At 44.3% G+C, this 21,673-nt stretch overlaps 1 protein-coding gene across 2 annotated transcripts in view; it reads right to left on the bottom strand.

Moving 5' to 3' along the window:
* The window catches only part of ORC4 (origin recognition complex subunit 4), a 57,629-nt gene extending 36,421 nt beyond the window's left edge, over positions 1 to 21,208 (bottom strand). Inside the window, exons 1-3 of one of the 2 annotated variants that reach the window (XM_024217074.2) lie at positions 21,098 to 21,208; positions 6,453 to 6,524; positions 608 to 684 (exon numbers count right to left, since the gene is read on the bottom strand). In XM_024217074.2, the coding sequence (XP_024072842.1) occupies positions 608 to 684; positions 6,453 to 6,509 (134 nt within the window). In that variant the 5' untranslated portion in view covers positions 6,510 to 6,524; positions 21,098 to 21,208. The remainder of the gene's footprint in view (positions 1 to 607; positions 685 to 6,452; positions 6,525 to 21,097) is intronic. The other variant, XM_029910537.1, reaches the window with a different exon arrangement.
* Between the last annotated feature and the right edge of the window lie 465 nt (positions 21,209 to 21,673).

Genomic DNA, 21,673 nt, shown 5'->3' on the forward strand with positions numbered 1-21,673 from the left:
AGGGTGGTTAAACACTGGAATAAATTGCCTAGGGAGGTTGTGGAATCCCCATCTCTGGAGATATTTAAGAGTAGGTTAGATAAATGTCTATAAGGGATGGTCTAGACAGTATTTGGTCCTGCCATGCGGGCAGGGGACTGGACTCGATGACCTCTCGAGGTCCCTTCCAGTCCTAGAATCTATGAATCTATGAAAAAAACATAATAAAAGCAGAGTGTGAGTGAGTGTGAGTGAGAGATCTAAGAGCTTTCCTACTAAGAAAGTAATTTTACCAAACTTTCCAACCCAAAAACATTTAGGCTTGGAATATACATGAGAAAAATTCAGCCCAGAAGGTGATTTTCTTTTAGACATGTATACACATGAAAAACAGGAATACAACAAGTTTTTTTTCTAATAATCTAATTTTAAAACTAAGTTTAAATGAGTTTCAAGCTCTACTAAAAGAGTTTTAAGAAGTTGCTTCTTTTAAGTGCATTTTAAAATCACTACTTAACAGAAAAAAGATCAAAGGCATAACAGGCCCTGTATAAATCAGAATTTTCTATTTTTAACCTGAGGTCAAAATAGTAAGGAGCTGCCCAAAGTTATGCAGTTGCTTACTCACTTGTACTGAAGTTGAACCCCGAACAGTTTTCCATTAGGGCACTGGTGACAAAATCTTTCACGTAAAATTCTTTGTACCTATTGAGATAAAGTAAGATTGGCACAAAATACTTAATGCCTGTAATATGGAGACATATATACTAGTACCCTTAGTCAACTCTGCTGGATTGGTGGAAGATTCATTAGTTATTTGTACAATAGCAACTTGGGCATCATGCAACAAGACAGACTCAAACTGGAAATGAGCACTTTAGCTGTCACTAAGGACACAGAATGGAAACCAATCAGAAAACCTTCTTTAGTGACAGTCAGAGACCAGGAGCAGAGAGGACAAAAAGATAATCTATCCAAGAGAGAAAAGCAGTGCTATTTCTGCAGAGCGTCGGTCTCTCATATCAAGTGGCCCTGATATTCTGTTGTTGCTTCTCTCCTCATCCCAAAAATACATAATGTAGCAGTCAGTCATTGCCACACTGAATTAAACCATTAGACCAGTGGTCCCTCTAATCCTGTATCCCGTCTCTGAAAGGTGCAAGAAAACCCATTGTACACAGTTAAAAAGATATGGTTAAAGATGAAGTTTCTTCCAAAGACCTGAGGAGTGAGGGGTTATACAATACAACACTCTTTTGGTATGTAATGCAGGTTAAAAGAATGTTATTCAAGCTGAAAGCTGAAGCACTCAAGGTTATAAATTGACAAATTTACAGTTGCCTGAGCAACTTAGTTCTGCCTCCTTATTCATCTACTTTCTGCAGAGATACTGCAGGGGAAAAAGACAGCATGGATGTCATTAAGACTGTATCATAATGCATACTCACAGCGTGACAGAATTAAGATTGCATGGACAACCTCAAATCTACTATTTCCTAACTTCTGAGTGCTTGATTTTGCAACTGCTACAATGAAAGCTTTATTTTGGATGAAATTCCCTAGATTTCTGGGGACAAAACCTCACACATCATTTATTATTGGTAGGTTTTGGAGCCTCAATCTTCAGCACTGAAGCTGAGCCTTCTAACTACTTCAAGTATAGGACATTAGCTACCAATAGAAGGCTATTATCCCACGAGAGGGACAGGAACCTGCAATATGGAGAGAGTCAGGGACACCTCAACCCAGTTCTTCTCTCCAACTTATCCTGACACCACAACTGCTCTGGCAGCTCCTTGGCCTCCCCAGGGCAATGCATGCTGCTGCTTTGGCAGTAGCATGAACCTGACCTTAGAAAGTCCATGTCTGGCATCAAAATGACTTTCCTCTCATCTGAAGTGATCAGAATTTGACAGACTGAAGAAGAGTTTCTTGTTTAACTGGAGGGTTTGCTTCCCTGTGAATTTCAAAGGCCTGTTGCAAAGACTGGAAGCATTAAAGCTTCCCAAAAAACTTTCCAAGAAGCTTTTATAATGGCAAGTGTTAAGATAACCTAACTACAAGGGAAACCACCAGCTCTCCCAGTAATATAATATATAATCCTAGTGAACCTTAGATTGATGAAAACTCTCAACCTTTTAAAAAAAATGCTATTAAGCTCTTAGTCATAATTTTATTTTGGAGCAATGAGTTCCACAGACTAATTACACACTCAACTAGTATTCTCTTTTTAGCAGCGATAAGTGTGTGTTGCCTTTCAATTTAACTGAATGCCCCTTTGAGTCTGTATTCTGAAGAGTAAGTAGAACCACTTGATAGCGATTTACCTTCTTTAAAACCAATAGTTGTGTGTCTATCATATTCCTTTATCCTTCTCTCTAAACTGAGCATCCCAAGTCTTTTCACTATCCCTTCACATGAAAACATTTTCATGTCTTCTTTTATCCCTCTTCTCTTATGGATTCTTCTATTTCTACTTACTCTTTTGAGATTGTGTCCAGAACTGAATGTATTACTCCCTCACTAGGAGTACCAGAGATACAAAAATATAAAAAAGCAAGCAAGCAAGCCCCGGCCATGTAGCTCATCTTCAATTTTACTCCTTGACAGTCTGGCATATACCCCACCAATTCTTTCAAGCCTTCCATTTCTGCAACACTTAAAAAGAAACTAAACATTTCTTATGTCTTTAGCTTTTTATTCTTAGTATTCTCAACCTCCATGCCATTTATAGGCTTTGTTTGGGTGAATTCCCTCACTCCCAGAAGAGTATGAATATGGTTAGGAAAGTATCTTGCAATTTAACCAAACTTCCTTGATCTTCACTTTAGCAGTATGCATAATTTCTGTGACCATGTATGCTCAAGTATAAATGCATAATTGCTTCAAGTTGCCGTCCGAGATGGAGTTAGTCTCTGTCATCGAGACCAGCTCTCTCTCAGAATGCTGGATGTTGGCTTTGTCAAGTTAGCCAAGAATGTGAACCATTTCCCATATATTCGCAGCCACCTCTTCCAAACAGTCAGCATTGACACAGAAATTGAATACAGGAGCCGCTGTGCCAGCACATCTTTTGGAAGACTACTCTTCAATGATCTTCAAACAAGTACCAAGATCTTGGTTTACAAGGCAGTTGTCATCCCCACCCTTCTCTATTGGTGGGAGACCTGGGTAACCTACAGACGACATCTCAAGCAGCTGGAATGGTTCCAGCAGTGCTGCCTCAGAAGGATTCAGTATCAGCTGGGAAGACCAATGCACTAACAACAGTGTTCTCTCTGCAGCCAACATCAGCAGTATAGAAGCACAGGTCATGAAATACCAACTCCACTGTGCTGGCCACTGTGTACGTATGCCTGACACTCGCTCCCGAAGCAAGTACTCTTCTTTCAGTTAAGTCAGGGAAGAAGGGCTCACGATGGACAGAGGAAGCGTTTCAAAGACATACTGAAAGTACATCTTAAAAAGGGAGTCAACCCAACAAACTGGGAGGACTTGGCGCAGAACAGAACACAGCAGTGCCACACCATACACCAAGCCACAGCTCACTTTGAGGAGAGCAGAGGTGCTCATGAGACAGAGAAGAGACAAAGGAGGAAAGAAAGGGCACAATACTCCAGGCAACAACTATGTCTCCTGCAAGATTGTCACTTCTGTGGAAAAATCTGAAGGGCAAGAATTGGGCTCCTCGGCCATTTAAAAACTCACCAATTAACCCCCTTGGCAGACATCATCCTCGCATCGAGGGGTAGCTGAAGAAGCAGCCAAGAATGGCACTATGAAGATGTTTCCTGAGGACTTTATGCTCCTAACTTTCAGGAATGGTCTATCTAGCAGTAGCCATGCCCACAGACAGGGACACATACTGAAAAAAGAAAGAATGTCCTACTGCAAAGAGTAAACTTTCATGTGCATGTGGGCAATGGGAGATACAGTTGCATATCTATAAACGTTAAGTAGTCTTAAGGATTGAGGGCTCCCCCAAGCTGACCTGAGGATCTTCATTTTGAAGGTGTGACAAAAAAGAATATGGAAGAAGGGCTGTAGAGATAGTTGAAGAAAAACTCCTAGGGCATGGACAGCACTGGGAATTATATGAATAGGCTTGAGCCACAATGAAGAGTTTCTTAAGCAATCCTTATTCAAGGATGGAAAAACTTGTAAAGCCACCCCTCCAACAGGCGTTGGGGTGAAGCAGGGGCAGCAGCATCACAATTTCTCTTGACCTTTGCTGGGCAAGATTTTGAAGGTTTGGCCAGACTTCTGAAAAGCATTCTTTTGGAATGTTTTTTGACCTACCTGTGCTTAACAGAAGATCTACAAGGAGAAGAGTAACAAGAAAGGAATCCCGTAATCTTTATGGAGGATTTCTTGAAAGAAGGGTCAGCAAAACCACCAGGCAGAAGACACTCAGTTTCTTCCTTAGAGTCTTGTCTGAATTCCTATTTCCAACTCCCCTACAGCTGCCCCTTTAGATCACACTCCTCTCCACCTTTCCTGTCAGAGTTGAGGACTGAAAGGGAAATGACTTCCCTGCCTTGTGTGGCTCTTTTCTAGCCCCTTACTAATCAGGGAACAGAATATAAAGGAAGAGTAGGGCAGAGCCAAGGAACAGGGTCAGGGAGCTGAGAGGATGAGAAAACTGAAGAGCAGAGCCAACAGGGCATGAGGTAGTTCACTGGTGTGGGAGAGGAGGTGCTGAGCCTCCTAGCACTGCCCCCAGTACGCTAACCCCTGCAACTCCCATCCTTTTCTCCACTTCCCGCGCTCCTCAGACAGAAGCGTTACTAACTGTAGGTGCTGTCCCCAAGCCTCTCCAATGTCTGATTTATGAGGTAGCAGGTCTAGCAGCTGCTGTAGATCAGACTTCCCTTGGGAGGGAAAAAATTCAGTAGTCTCTGAAGGAAAGGTCTTTTATTTCACAGCTGATTGGATTGGTCTGTCAGTAACAGTGAGGAGAAAGAGTCCATTTGATTTAGAAATACAGCCAAACTGCCTGGAGCCTGGGATAGCTGCCCTTTTAGGTTTGCACATCCCATAACACTACACAAACATAGAAGGTAAATCCCTGACAAGTAAGTTCAGAAGCAAGACCTCGTTATACCTTACATAACAAAGACATTTGAATACTTATAAAATGTAATCACAGCAAATAGATGAACAGAGCACATGGTGATGCATCATTCTTGTTTTGCTTGCTTACTTCTAAACGTGCTATTCAGTAATTGTTCTTCCTATCCTTAGTACAAATTAAGGAGATTCTATACTTCTCATGTCTGTTAATGTGAAAATGTGTTATGAATCTAAGCCTCAAAATAATTTGAGCTTTACCCAGAGCCACCGTTTAAAAGTTCCTCAGAGAAGCTTAAGATAATTTTAACAGATTTCTCTATTGGACAAACCAATTATTTTCCTGCTTTGAATTAACATAGCTATTTACGCAAGTCAAGAGTTGTGAGATAGTGCTTTAAGACAAAAATCTGCGTGCGTCAGCAAGGTCTGCAGAGTTCTGAGAACTTAGTATTAGCTAACGGAGCAGCATAAGCATTTTAAATACAGTGGCCCTTCTGATAATGAAGTGTGAAAGCTGGAATGTAGATGTATACTCGAGTGACCTAATTTTATTTTAAAATAGGTCAACAGCAGGATTGCAAGTACAATCAATGGCAAAACTCAGTTTTAATAGTAGTCTCATTAAGTTCTGGCAACATTCATAGTAAAAAAATTTTTAAAAAAAGAGTCTTCTACCATGGAAGACAGTATCTATAGCTGAAGAGAAACTGAGGCAGCAATACCAGAAATGTAAAACCTATTACAACCACTGAATGATTAATACACTACAAGTATGTTGGATAATATCTAGACAGTCAGTCTGAGGAGTTGAAGAGCACAAGTTTGCAGCTGCAGCCTCTTCAGAGAGCTGATATCCTACCTCACTTGGCCCCTGCAGTGAAAGAGGAATTCACCTGGGTTGTGACTCACACTACACATAGGAAGAGGATAGGATCAATAACCTCAAACATGCAAATTTGAAGACAGGCCAGGATTTGCTATTTACTTACCTTGAATGCTTACTTTTATGAAGTGTGATAGACTTGTCAGTGAGCTAATTGTAGCCTGCCTTCAAAATTTGACTGACAAAGTACAGGATTGTCCAAAAGCATTATTATAAAGGATTAAAAATAATTAGACCAATGGTTTGAATACCTATATCTAACCGAGTGATTCAAGTGTAAACCTGATGCAGGTACAGGACTGATGATGCATGGACATGTAGAGACACCAGTCATCGAAAGGGATCAAACCTAGGGCCTTCTGGACCAGATAATGCTTGACAAGAGGACTCCCTTAGTTGTTTTATAGGGGGAAGGGTAGAAATTCACTGCAGCTAAACACTTGAAGAGGTCAGTATCACCTACCCTACACCAATGAATTATAGACACAAAGAAGGAAGACAGAAAAATGTTACCCACCTGTGAGATGCATTCTCCATTTACAGAGCTCGTCTCCTTTGACTTACGTTTACTCATTGCAGTAATTCACATCTTAAATAAAAAAAAGGAAGATTCTCTAAGTTTTGCTTTTTGTTCAACTGTATGCTTGTCAAAAAGAGCAATTTGAGATGTTAGCATACTGCACTTAATGTAATACCAAATCAATATTAATGGCAACGTTTACACACTCAAACAATTGAATTTGAGTAGTCAAGTTTTTCATACATGATAAACAGGCAAACATTTTTGGTTACAGCATATTACTGGAACAAACTACTAATATTGAAAGAAAGTCTTGCACCATGCCAGCTTAGATGAAGGCTTTGTCCACACACACAAGTTGTATTGCTATAACTGTATTAACATAGTTATACCAATACAACCCCAAAGTATGGACAGTTATACCAGCATAAAGTGTTTTACATTGGTATAGCTTATTCCTTTATATATAGGAATAAGTGATACCACTATAAAGAACCTTTCTATGAATATAATTGTCCACCCTAGGACACTGCACTAGCATAACTACATCTGCTTAAAAAGAAGTCATACCACTGACAGTTGTTATATTGGTACAAAACTGGTGTGTAGACCAGGCTAAAAAGCTACCAGGAGCCTACCAGGAGCCCAGCAAGCAATTCCATACTAATGAAAAGAAAGGCACCTAGTTGCAATGAAAGACTGAGTTCAACCCACAGCAAAGTGAAAAAACTACAGTCCAGAGAAGTGACTCAGGCCTTGGCTACACTTGCAAGTTAGAGCGCATTAAATCAGCCCCGGGCGCCCTAACTCTTGAGGTGTCCACACTGGCAAGGCACTTAGAGCGACTGGACTGTGCAGCTGGTAATCTACCTCCACGAGAAGCATAGAGCTTGTTGCACCCTGCCTGAAACGCCGAGGTATCAGTGTGGACGACATGTTGCATTACTGCACTGTGATTGGCCTCCAGAAACATCCCATAATCCCTTGAAGTCAAGTGGCCACTCTGGTCATTGTTTTGAACTCTGCTGCAGGCATGCAGATATCCCCTTTCAAAGCTCCTGTTTCTGACAGCTGGCATGCTTATCTGCTCTAGGACAAAGCAAACCATTACTGTGGAATGCTACTGCTGCAGAGGCAGGCGTTTGTGCACAGGTGAGAGACAGAGAGGGGTGTGGGCTGATGTTGGGGTTTCCCCCTTCCTCCTGCTGCTGTCTGAACTTACAAGACAGCATACTAACACACGCTGCCCCACAAAACACACTGTCTCTCCCCCCACATACTCAACACAATCAGTCACCCTCCACCCCCCCCCGCCCTCTCCCCATTTGGGAAGCACACTGCAGCGACTTGCACACTGGGATAGCTACCACAAGGCACTGCTCTCTGTGGCATTGCAAGAGCTGCTAACGTGGCCACTCTACTCCACTTGCATCTGACAGTGTAAACACATGGCAACGCTTTCCCTGCTTCAGTCTCTGAGGGCTGGTTTCACTTTCAGCGCTCTACATCTGCAAGTGTAGCCATGCCCTCAGTGAGGAAGGCTTCAGTAGTAGTCGGATAGTGACAAAAGGTATGCAAACTCCCTTCCACCCCGCCCCCCCAAAAAAAAACAACCCCTAGAAGAGCTAACAGTTACGGTTATGTTTAAATGACCAGTTTTTAAAACCAAAGAAACCAATTGAATATTTTTTTCTTCTAGAGAATAAGGTCAGTTTCTAGCTTCACAGGCAGTTACACAACATCTGTAAGTAAGGATTATTTTTAAACCACAGAGGCTAGAACAGCTTCATCAAAACCTGTCAGCAGAGATATGCCACATAATAGATAAAAGTTGTGTGGAAGAATAAACACAAAACTGTAAAAGGTGACATGCGGTTTTTTCCTTTCAGTGATCTCTAAATCTTAATTAGCAAGTGTGATCCGGAACCTTACAGGGATAACTTATTACAATCCATTTAGATAAATTTTACAAGCCTTAGGCTTTTTTTCTGACCCCAAGAAGTAAACAAAACAACATGCAACTGAAGTTCACAGAAGCCTTTGTGGCCCTCGTAACATCGAGGAAGTGAAGGGGTCTTACTGTCAGAAGGCGATTTACATAAAATATACACTTCAGATGATGACAGGAACTGGAAGGGCATTGTCAACAGAGAAAGGAATAGTAAGCAAAGTGTTCTTATCCTTATGAAGGGGAATAAATGGGCCAGGACTTTCAGCATAGAGATGGAGACTGCAGCAATTATACATAGAATCTTAAGAGTGTTTTATCAGGAATGCACTCCTGTCTCTGATCTCCCAGGGGCAGGTAGGAAGGAAGTTTATCCTTTAATTGAAGTGCTATTCCTTGGTATGGCTTACAACGTTTCAGGAGCAGAGGAATTAATCTGAAAAAGATTCTGATTCACATTGTGTCTATACTTTTGGCATAACCAGAACAAACAGCAGTAAAACAAGCTAGCTGTCAAGCAATGCCCAGCCACAGAGTGAGCATCAAAATTAGACTGTCTTCTCAGTGCTGATCTTGGACTCCTCCTGTGTTGAAGACCTGAACATCTCCCTACAATGAAATCACATAATTTGACACTACAGAGAGGGAAAAAAGTCATACCTAAATCTTGAAATGTCTATTACAGCTCCTTTAATGTTTTAAGAGATAAGGTGAGGGAGACAATATTTTTTATTGGACCAACTTCTGTTGGTGAAAGACAAGCCTTCCAGCTCTGGGAAAAGTACTCAGACTGTCACAACTAAATACAAGGCAGAACAGATTGTTTAGCATAACTAGTTAACACACATTCGAAGAGTATTCAAGGTGAAGTGGCCTGTTAACACCTAGCCAGCCATAGGACAAAATAGGGGGGGTTGTAGATTACAGATTGTTGTAGTAAACCAGACACTGGATTTATTTTTTAAGACGGATTTTAGAGTCTAGCAAAATTATGTATTTAAGCTCTTAGGCTTGTCTTTTGAAGGTGTTGTGCAGGTTTCCTTTGAGGATGAACACAGATCAGATATGGAGTGACTTGTGAGAAAAGTGTTTGCTCAGAACAATATTTCAAGGCTAGAGAAAAAAAGTCAGCCCCATTTTAACAGATTTTAAAATCTACAATGACCTTAGAATATAGAATCTCTTATAGATTTCAATTCACTTTTTACACTAAGGCTTTGGCCACAGTACAGACCTTATAGTGGCACAGCTATAACACTGCAGCCGCACTGCTGCAAGGTCTCCTATGCAGCCACTCTATGCTGAAGGGAGAGAGCTCTCCCGCCAACATAATTTAACCAAGCCCAACAAATGGCAGTAGCTATGTTGGCTACTGCGCATTTGTCGTTATTCCCCCCCACACACACACACACCCCGATCAACAAAACATTTTGCCAACAAAAGTGCTCATATAGATAAAACCTAAGACTAGCTTTAACTCTAAACAACTAGTATACCAAAAGGATTAAAATTATGCCGGACAACCACTGATCTGTAAGCTGCTTTATAAGCTTCAGTAACAGTGAGGTATTAGCTTACTTGAGCTTGAGACAGCCCCTACCCTACTGCACATGCCTCTGTTTCAAGCCACAGTGTTTGCAGGCATCCTGACTTCAGACATGCTGTGGATGCTGAACCTGAGCTCAGCCCACATACCACAAGTGGGAATCTTGCTGGTGGCAGCTCTGAGAATGTGTACTGCACACATCAGGAAAGCTAGACAAAAAATTTCCAGTGAAATGTTTTGTTGTGTTTTTTAAAATCAGAAAATGCCACTTGGCTGAAACCTAAAGTATTCATGGGAAAGAGCTGCTTTCAACAAATCTCAATGAGAATTTTTAAAAAAAAAAAGTTTCTATAATGAAATATCCCACTGACATTTTGAAAGTGAAATGTTTTGGTCTGACATGGCTGTGTTTAGGAATTTGAGTTAATTTGTACTAAGGGGGGGCAGGAGAGAGAAGAGAGATGGTCAAAATGAAATGTTTAGATCCAAAGAGTCTTTCAGATTGTCAGTTCATGAACATTTGAGATTGACTTTTTATCCCAAATCAAGAAAGTAAGTTTTCAAAAATTGTGAACGTTTTTGGACAAAAAAAGTTTCCCACGCATCTATAGACATTAGTTGCTCTGTCTCCATTCTTTAGGGGCTCCCTCTTGAGTTTTTGCTCTAAGAGCAAAGCTTTGTTTTAAGAGTCAAAGCAGGGGTCAGCAATCAGCGGCAGGCGTGCCAAAAGGCAGCACGTGAGCTGACTCAGTGGCATACTGATGCCGGCTTGGGGTTCCAGCTGGGGATCCAGGTGCCGGCTCCACTCAACCTGCTGCTGACCTGGGGTACCGGCTGCTGGACCCCTGCCAAATGGGGTTCTGTCCACCAGCCCCACTCAGCCCGCTGCTGGCCTGGGGTCCTGGCCGCCGGCCCAGGACTCTGCTCCTGGCCTCAGCCAGGCACTCTGCAGCCATCCCTAGCTGTGGCCCACAGCCCAGCACCCCACCTTAAAAATTGTCCCAGCGCTACTGGGATATTTTTAACTCCTGATTTGCTGCTTATACCATGCTATGTGGAACAGCGCATGGTGTTTGAAGTTGTGCATGCCATCTGTCACAATTTTTTTCCCCTGCTGTGAGTTGAGGAGTACATTTGACAAAATGTCAGCTCCTAAGAAAGCAAAGTTAGATGTCTGTTCATTTCAGCCTTTTTGGACAGACATTTGGATTTATTCAAAAGAAGGACCATACTGTTTGTGCTTTCTGTTGTGAAAGTGTTCGTTGCACATCAAGTGTTCGATGGAATTTTGAAATGAAGCACAAGAAAACCTCTTTTGATGAAACAGAGAAGACTAATGGATCAAAAAGGCAGTAAGAGGATACAAGAAGCAAAGCATTGTTTTTAAATGCTTAAGTTAAAAAAAAAAACCAAATTACAGAAGGAAGGGAGTTACAATATTGCACAGTGCACAGCAAAAACCAGAAAGCCGTTTACAGATTGGGAATATATAGAAAGTTTCTCTCAGCAGTTTGGAGGTTTTGTTCAATGAATTGCCAAATAAAGATACAATCGTATCTAGAATAAAAACTGCTGGTCTCTGCCAGAACAGTTGAGAGACACATAAGCGAAAGGGCAGAAAACATTAACGAAAAGCAGACAACTGCATTAAAAGACACAGCAGTGTTGAGTGTTGCAGTTGATGAGAGCGTGGATATAAACGATGTTCCACGTTTGGCAGTTGTTGCAAGATATTGTGCTTCCGATGAAATCCAAGAGGAACTTTGTTGCCTAAAACCCCTGCATGGCACAACAAAAGGGGGAAGATATAGTGGAAAGTTTTGTAAACCATTTTGAAGAACAAGGAGCTGACATCAGAAAACTAGTGTGTGCGACAACAGATGGTGCTCCTGCCATGGCCAGAAAACAGAAGGGATTTGTAAAGTTACTTGAAGATCAGATTGGCTACCCAACAGTCAAATTTCACTGTATCATCCATCAAGAAAAGCTGTGTGCTAAACTTTCTAATTCAGAGCTTAATAATGTGATGAATACAGTGATGCGATTTGTGAATTTCCTTGTTGCTCGATCTGCTTTGACTCAGACAGTTTCAAGCACTGCTAGAAGAGATGGACAGTGCTTATAACGACATTCCACTTCACAGCAATATTCAGTGGGTAAGTCATGGCAATGTTTTGGTGTGCTTTGTAAACTGTTTTGATGCAGTCAAGGCCTTGTCGTCAGAAAAAGCACAAAACTACCCCAAAATGGATGACGACAAATGGCTGTGTAAGCTTGTGTTTCTAACTGACATCACTGTTCAATTAAACGAACTCAGCCTCTGTCTCCAGGGTGCTGGGCAAAACGTTCTGGATCTTTATGAAGCCTGGAAGGCATTTGTTGTAAAACTAGCAGTTTCTTCTCGGGATAGTCGAACTTCGACTTTCCGCTACTTCCAACACATAAAAGAGCTATCGACACATTGCACTGCCAGTGTCGATGAGATTGGAATGTAGATGCAAGAATCAGAATTTTGACAGATTTCAAGATTTCCAGTGATTTGGCCCAATGCTTTCTTTTCTAATTAAACCTGAAAAGTTAAACGAAAGCAACTTGGATTTGTCTGTATTTCAGTGGATGCGTGTTGAAGATTTCGAAATGCAGCTCGTTCAGTTAAAAAGCTCAGAATTGTGGGCATCAAAGTTTGGAGATCTGCGGAGTGCACTTGAAGTTACCGAGAGAGATCATGGGGCCTCTATTCTGACTTGCTGGACGTCCCTGCCAGTGAAATGTAACTGTTTGAAGAAAATTGCGTTTGCAATGCTTTCAGCATTTGGATCCACATACCTGCGTGAACTGGTATTTTCACACATGAAATCTGTCCTCTGTCCCTCTCGGAGCCGGTTAACAATTGATCACTCAGAAGCCTGTGTGCAGCTTAAACTATCCAAATACATGCCAGACATTGGAAAACTCAGCAAGAAAAAGCAAGGGCAAGGATCACACTAAACTGGTAAGATCTGCATTTTAAATTTAATTTTAAATGAAGCTTCTTAAACATTTTTAAAACCTTATTTACTTTACATACAACAATAGTTTAGTTATATATTATAGACTTAGGGAGAGACCTTCTAAAAACATTAAAATGTATTACTGGCACACAACCTTAAATTACAGTGAATAAATGAACACTTGGCACACCACTTCTGAAAGATTGCCAACCCCTGCAATAAAGCATGCTCTAAAATCCACATGCGTACTCAGATTTTACTTAAGAAATATTGTCAAGGAAGACAGTATTAATGTAAGAGGGGATAAGACTTGAAGGGCTTGTCTACACTTAAAATGCTGCAGTGCTTCAATGAAGACACTATCTACACCAATGAGAGAGCTTCTCCTGTCAGTGTAGATAGGCTACCTCCCTGAGAGGCAGCCGCTACTTGACCTTGCACTGTCTACACCCGGGGTTAGATTGGTTTAAATTGAGTCACTCAGGGATGTGAATTTTTCCTAGTGTAGACCAGGCCTCATAAACAACAACATTAGGGTAGAGTCAGGGCCATCCCTGTGGGGTGCGGGACCCGGGACAACCCCTCCCATTGGCCCAGGCCCACTCCAACCCTTCCCCCAACTCCCGCCCTGCCTCTTTCTGCCCCGCCCCCATTCCACTCCTTCCCACAAGCCCCTGCCCTGCTGTGGGGTCCCATGCGGAGCGGATAAAGCACACGACCAATGTGGTTGCAGGCTGAATCTGAATCCTGTTTATTACAAGCTTTCTTTTACAGTCTCTCAACATTACATAACACAATTAGGCTATAATCACACATCTACGGATTGGACAAGAAGGAGAATCATATGTTTATCACATGTATAGCCCCACACCCATTGGTTCAACCGTTCCTTACCTAAGGCCATGATTTATTACTTTGTTTACCTCATCTTATATAATCCCTAGACCACCAGGGGGCGCCTTTGTCTTACAAGGCCATAAGCCATTGCCAGGGAAGTGTCCCATCGTGACCCTTACCTTCTCATGGAACTTTCCATTAGGTTGGCATAAGGATGATACATCCCCACACCCTGCCTCTTTCCTACTTCCACCCTCTCCCCGCGAACGATGCTGGGAGCTGGCAGGGTGGACTGGGGCCGGGTCGCTTGCTGCTGCCGACGCCAGGCCCCCTGCTAACCCTCCAGGCTGCCTTCGACCCCGCATCCATCCTATGGATGGGACGGCTCTGGGTAGAGTAATCATGCCCCATGCTATTAACCCCTTTCCTGATCAATGGGACACTGTAATCAAAGAAAAACAAGTAACTGCAACTCTCAATGTCAGCATTAGCAAAAGCAACTAAAACCAGAAAATGCCCTCAGAGAAAGCCTGAGTCTAAGGACAAGTGTAAGGTCAACATTTAGATTGTACCAGTATACCATTCCCAGTCAAAATATTAACATGTTTATCGTGAAAAATAAAGATAAATTTCAACTGTCTACAATAATTCATCCAATCTACAAAACAAAAAAAAAAATCAAGCTTTATTCTTCCAAGTGCAGTAGTTTCTGGGAGAGACGTTGGAGTCTAGAAAATTTTAGGTGTGTGGCCATTTTAAAATCTGTTACAGCAAACGTCAAGTCATATTTTCTCTACAGAAACAGCTAGAGCAAACTCAAGCAGTGCACGAGCTACAATCAACTTTTAAAAGTTGAATTGTAACTCATGTTAAAATGGAACTCCTGATGCATCCTTGACTGTGGTGGAGCTAACACCCTACCATAATACTGCCGGGCCACATAAGACCCAAGTGTAGAACTACTGGTGCAAGGTGTTCCTCAGCTACAGCCCCCCTCTAGAAGGAGCTGGTTTTAATATTCAAGCTCCCAGGCATAGCAAGATTGTCTTGAAGTTCAGTATGCCACAACACACAATCAGGTAGACATTGGGAGAAGGGGAACACCAGCCTCCCACCAAGATAAATGGGTCAATTACCATCTTCATTCCTCTCCAGGGTTCCTCCAACCTACTAGGGCCCTGAAAGTAACCTGGTGGAAGAACATGGGCCAGAAAAGTGACAAACTGTTTTCAAAATGATTTTCTAAACAAGTGGCCATTCCACGGCCTAGGATAAAACCCAGGACTCTCAGAGGTGGCAAGGACGCACGGAGGGGGACCGCATTTAAGGGTTTGTTGTTTTCCTAAGATCTGTAATGCTGGGGTTACTTAAGAGAGTGAAAACTTTTGTGATTAAGAGATTCCTTTGCTAAGCCTGAGTTTCTGAGACTATAGGATGCCATCTTCTAAAGAATCATACCTGGGATTTCCAAAAAAACATTATCTGCTTGACCATATATGACAGATGGCTTCTTCTGTTTCACATTCCCCGTCCTTGTGCTGATCTCATATTTCCTTATCTCCCATTGTGTATGAGCCAGTGCCTCGACTATGAATTTAACTTGGCTGCAACACAGCAGAAGAGTAGCATGTGAGTGAATCTTAGCACGGGCTTTGGCAGTGTGCAAGTGATCCACTAATATACATGTCAGTCAGCACCTTGTCTGGCCCTAAGCTATTGGTCATCTCCTGCTACTTAAAATCATAGAATTGTAGGATTGGAAGGGACCTCGAGAGGTCATCTAGTCCAGTCCCCTGCACTCATGGCAGGACTAAGTATTATCTAGAGCATCCCTGACAGGTGTTTGTCTAACCTGCTCTTAAAAATCTACAATGATGGAGATTCCACAACCACCCTAGTCCATTTCTTCCAGCGCTTAATCACCCTGACAGGAAGTTTTTCCTAATGTCCAACCTAAACTGCCCTTGCTGCAATTTAAGCCCATTGTTTCTTGTCGTAGTCTCAGAAGTTAGACCATTTTTAATCCCTCCTCCTTGTAACAACCTTTTATGTAAATTTCTATATGTATTCTATGTTAGGTGATTCCACTACACCAGGAATGTTCTCATATTATAAATCAGTTTCATCCTACTGTCAAAGTCAAATTTTCTATTATATTTTACCTTTCAAGAAGAATCTCGTTCTCTAGTTACCTTTTAGTAAGGCAGAACACCTCTGTGGACAACTGTCAATACAGGTCTACTTCTAGTGTTTTAGTGAAGAGTCTATTTCCAATGTACATGGGGATCACTTTTAAAGGCACAGTGATTTAAACTAATTATATGGAGAAAAGTTTCCCATTCCTGCTGACAATCTGCTGTCAGTTAAGTCACCCCTCTTACTGCATAGAGTAACAATCTGCACTTTCATAACAAAAAAATAAATATTCACCTAACTTGGTCACCAGTTTGATGTAAAAAGACTGAATTCTTCCTCCCTCCATACCCACATCCAGCTAAAAACAGAAGTAGCAGCAGACCAATCATAGCAGGTACTCCGAAAAGCTAAAATGCACAGTGAACTCCACTAGTTTAAGATAGATTTTGCTACTTTTTAGAAACAAAGAAAGAATGTAGCCTTCTGCAAGACTGGTGTATGCTCAGATTTTCTTTAGTTACAAAGCTTCTTTGTAACATATTAATGAAATTAAGATCTTACACTTGATTTAGCCCTCAGACTGCCTTAATAAATTTGAAATATCAATTCAGATATACTTAAGTTAATAAATAACTCAATTAAAATTAAGGGCTGGAATATGGCACCCTCTCACACTTGGTAATTCTATTGAACTCATTGGATTACCTACTCACTGAGAAGAAAAGTAGCAGAATCAGGCCCTGCATGTATCATTATATATGTATGTTTTCAGCAAGGTTAATGCTTGATTTACGTTATACATATTAGGAGTTTGATTCAGAAATTACTGGGTGAAATTCAGTGTCCTGTGTTACACAAATCACGGTAGGTGATCATAATGGTCCTTTCTGGCTTTTGATAAGTTTACATAGAAGCTACTAGTCAAAAAGTTTCAAATTACCTCCACTGTAGCTAAAGCTATGTCCACACTAGGAGAGCTTTCAGTATAGAAATAGTGGTATACTATACCATCAAAGTGTATTTTAACAGGGCTCCACGTCCCACCGCTCTTCCTGGGGCACGCTTGCTGCCCCCAATAAGACTCAGAGAGGCTTCAGGGTTGTGAAACACCCGTGTCTTTATTTATACCAGGTTCTCCCACCACCAGTGTCTATCTATATCAGGGGTCTCAAACTCAAAATGACCACGAGGGCCACATGAGGACTAGTGCATTGGCCCAAGGGCCGCATACTCTGGGATGGAGTTTGGGGGCTGGGTGCAGGCTCCGGGCTGGGGCACAGGGTGTGGGGTGCAGGATGGGTGGAGGGGTGCAGGCTCTGGGAGGGAGTTTGGGGATAGGAGGGGGTGCAGGGGTGAGTGTTGTGGGGCTGGGGATGAGGGGTTTGGGGCACTGGAGAGGCTCAGGACTAGGGCAGAAGGGCAGGGGAAGGACAGTGCCCTGGCCAAAGTGGAGGGGGGCACTAGGACCCTGCGGCAGCAGGTGATGCCAGAATCTGGCAGAACAGAGCAGAGTCAGCCTGAGCTGCAGGCTCCGAGTGGTGAGAGGGCAGCAAGTGAGGCTGGGGGACACTCAGGGGAGGCATGTGGAGGCGGCAGGCGGGGCCGGGGGAGAGACCTGGCCCCAAACATTGGGGAGCAGCGCCCGGGGAGCTTAGCTGCCACATAAAACAACAAGGGAGGGGGGAGGGGAGTTTGGTGGCGACAGGAAATAACTGGGCGGGGGGCAGAGGGAGCTTGGTGGGCCACAGGGTAAAGCTCCGCAGGCCGCATGTGGCCCGCGTGTTTGGGACCCCTGATCTATATAGAAGTCTTGCAGGATTAGTCACCTCTTTTACAGGCAGAGGCAGCCTTCAGCTAGGAGGCCTCCAGTTCCCTCCCTGACTGACTTCTCCCTGGCTGCCCCCCTTTCTGGCTCCCTCCCAGCCTTTATAGCTCTTGGCTTGTCAGGCCAGCAGGTGTTGCCAATCCTCAGGCCAGCATCAGGCCTTCTCCATCAGCCCCAATCTGTTCCCCCTGATTGGAGCTAACTGGGCAGCAGCTAATTAGGTGCTTTTGCACCAGCACTCTGCTACAGTACCTACTGTGGATGCAGCCAAAACAGCAAACCACACTCTGTTCCAGTAAAAGCAGTTTTACCAGTGCAGCTGAATCTACACTATAACATAGCTGTACCGGCAGAAGTCTGTAGCGTAGACAAGGTCTAACTTCCCTTAATGGTACCTATAATCCCCCCTGCACAGGGGTCCAGGTGAAGGTGGTAGGGCTCAGGGCAGGGAAGTCTGGGGATGGGAGATAGAGCTCAGCAGGGAGATGTGGGGAGCTCAGTGGGGGGGGGGGGTCCAGATGCTCAGGGAGTGGGGCTCTGTGGCATGGGGATCCATGTGCAGCTGGTTGGGGCTCAGTGGGGTGGGGATCCAGGTGTGGGTAGCTCATTGGGATGGTCTACGTGCAGAGGGAGTGGGGGTTCTGAGTGAGGATGGGGGCTGAGGCTTGGCAGGAGGATCTGGATATAAGGGGGTCTGGATGCATGGGGGTGGGGCAGATGGGGGAGCAGTCCCCTGTACAGAGGTCAGGGGGGAATTTGCAGAGATTCCTGCAGCCAGGGAAGAAATCTAGGGGGTGTCTGACCCAGCCCCAGATGCCATGCAGGGGGAAGAGAAAATCCCATCCTCCCCAGGACCAGCAGCTAAGCCCAGTGCAAGGTAGGAGCCACTAGCGGGTCTTCCCCAGTCCCGCCTCCTGCCCCACAGTGATTTACCTCTCTGCCAGCTGCCCTTGACACCTGAAACATACTGATGGGGACGGTAGCATGACTGCACTTCTGGCTTCCTTTTGCTTCCCCACCAGAGTAATGCTCATATGCCTTACTGACATTTTTCTGAAGCTACTATCATGCTCTACAGAATTTCAGCTTTCACTAAAAACTGACTGTTATGGCTGCATAGAATGTCTCAAAATTTGAGCCAAGAAACCAGCAAATATGTCTATGGGTAGTCTTCAGTGGACAGCTAACCCTGGGTTTTAGCCCTGCCATCCACCCAGAAAACTATCTGACCAGGCTTCGAAGGTGCTTTAAGCCTGGGCTAGCTTACATGGCTGGGTGCCAAGGTCTGTATCCCAGGTTTGGCTGAAACATGCCCACTTTGCAATGAGGAAGCAGGTAAAAATCAAAGTCACTCTGCTGACAGTCCTCCCATGCACATCCTGCAGTTCCTCACGAGGGTCAGGCAAGTTGTACAATTGACAGGGAAAGAATCCTAGAGCATCTCAGCACAAAGCATGGGGTCTGATCCCAGATATACAATGACAAGTGCAGAAGCAATGAGGACACATCACAAGTAGTGATTTGCTATGGGGATGCTCATAAACGGACTAAACGAACCATCATGCCAATCACCCAGGTTAACAGTGCAGTGAAGACCTGTCCTATGCGACTCAAACAGTAGCTCTAAAATATGCGACCTGTCCTAACCTCTTCCTTTCATTAAGGTGTTACAATTTCATTTGTCATAAGAAAGGAGAGGGAGTTTTACAGATCTGTAATGACTCATTTTGGTGCCATAAGTGGTTGGCATTTGAGAGAGGACCCTCGATTACTTTTTTAATCCCATTAAAGAACCAAATGCAATTAAAGAAAGTTTAGTTGAGTCCATCAGCATAGTTAAAGGCCACATCTACACTAGCGAGCTTACAGCAGTGACACTAAGAGATCATGCCTGTAGTCGCTCTATGCTAGCAGGAGTGAGCTCTCCACTCAACATAATAAAACCACCTCCACGAGTGGCAGTAGTTATGTCAGAGGGAGACGCTCTCCTGCCAACAGTTCTGTACACTCCGGCGTTTCTGTTGATGTAACTTATGTACTGGAGGGGCGGGATGTGTGTGTTTTTTCACACTCATGAGCAACATAAGTTATACCGACAAAAGTGCTAGTGTAGACAAAGCCTAAAACTAGCTTAGTGGTAGTGTAGGCATGGCTGAAGACCGACAAAAGGGGAGCCTAGCTCAAAGAGTCCAGTAGAGCTCTCACAGGATGCACAATCCACAGTGATTGTGGCTTCTTATTCTGGTGATCCACATGGGTGAAGTTTGGAAAAATACCCCCACCTTTTTTACACCCAAATTCTGCCCTTGTTGATCACATTAACTCACATAAACATACATGATCCAATTTTTAAGGGCAGTTATTTATGTTCAAGATAAGGCAGTTATAACCACCTTTGTAAATAAAATTAACTAATTCATTTTTTCACAAATTTGAGGTACTGTAATCCTTCAATTGTAAAATTACAAGAGCTTTCATCTTCAGTGCTTAAGAAACAAAATTAGTTGTAATGTTAAAGAGCTTGGTGCGACACAGCTTTAGTTCCTTTACAAAAAAGTGGAAATACAGCAAAGTCCCAAACACTTAAGCAGCAACTACATTGCTTACAACAACAACAACGTGCCTTTGACCAGCACAAGTAAATGCCCAGGAGCAGAATTAAGCTACATGAAGTCCGAGTTAAAGTCTAATCTTTCTTCCAAAGAATTCCCCAATACAGCCCTTTGCGACACAGAAGGCATCAGCATCTGTAAGCACGGAACAAGAGCGTTTCAATGGAAGCGGACACACAGCAGACACCAACGCGGCTCTGCTAGGTGGTCACTGGGGACGACCTCCGGAGACTCAGGTTTTTTTCAAACATGCCAGAGCAGGTAACCCGGAGTTGCTCTCAAGACCCAGCACGGCCAACCGGACCAGCGCCGGGCTCACTAGGCAGGAAGCGCTTGCGGTCTAGGCAGCGAAGACTCGCTCTGTGCCTTTCAGCGGTGCCTGCAGGAGTCCCACGACGCCTCGCTGGCGCGCGACGCGCCTCCTTGGACCTCAACTCCGAGTCTCCATGAGCATCATCCCCCGCCTCGCGCTGCCGAAGGGCCCCCAGCGCCCCGGGACAGAGCACCGGCAAGCGGCCTTCCCGCCTTATGACACCTGGCCCCAACGAACTGGGGACGGGACACAGCCACCCCCTGAGATCCGGGGACACAGCGCGGCTGGGGAGAGGCTGCCCCCAGGGGACCCCGCCGCCCTCCGCCCGCACCAGGTCAGGGCTCTCGCCCGCCCGCCCGCTCTCCCCTGCCAGGTCATGTCACCGCCCTCCATCGCCTTCCCACCCCTGTAGCCCCGGTCCCGCGGAACCCTTACCTAGATCGGCTCCCTCCCGCCTCCGCCTGAGCGCGTGGTTCGGACTCCAACGGAGTAACCCTCCTCTTCGCCCGCTAGCGCCTCAGAAACCTTCCCGGCACCCCCCGCGCACATCGCTCCGGGTCACATGGCGATGACGAGACGGCACCGCCCCTCCTCCCTTCCCCCGCCCGCTCTTGACTCGCCTCAACTCTGCCCCTTTTACGCCCACTCACTCACTCACTTCCGCTCCACTTCCCTCCCCCTCCCGCAACTTCCTTTCCCTCGACGGCATCTCTTTCCGGGTTCGCCAGCCGCGCGGTGCATTGTGGAGAGCAACCTCTTTCCCTCCCCCCCTTCAACCCACCGAGCCCCCTCGGGGCGCATGCGCAGTCTCAGCCTCCCATCTTTCTCCCAGGCAGAGCCAGAGCCTCAGCAGCAGCAGTAGCAGCAGCTGATGATGAAGAGAGAGGGGGAGACTGGGGGACCTTTTATTTATATTGTTAAAGGGACAGAGCACTAATTCCATCTTGAATTGGTGTGTGTGGAGGGGGAGGGGGTTGGTGTGAGGAGCCTGAGTTTCTCCCCCCAGCCCAG

The sequence above is a fragment of the Terrapene carolina genome, unplaced genomic scaffold (genome assembly GCF_002925995.2).
Source record: "Terrapene carolina triunguis isolate 2854851 unplaced genomic scaffold, T_m_triunguis-2.0 Scaffold62, whole genome shotgun sequence".
In the NCBI taxonomy this organism is placed as follows: Eukaryota; Metazoa; Chordata; order Testudines; family Emydidae; genus Terrapene; species Terrapene triunguis.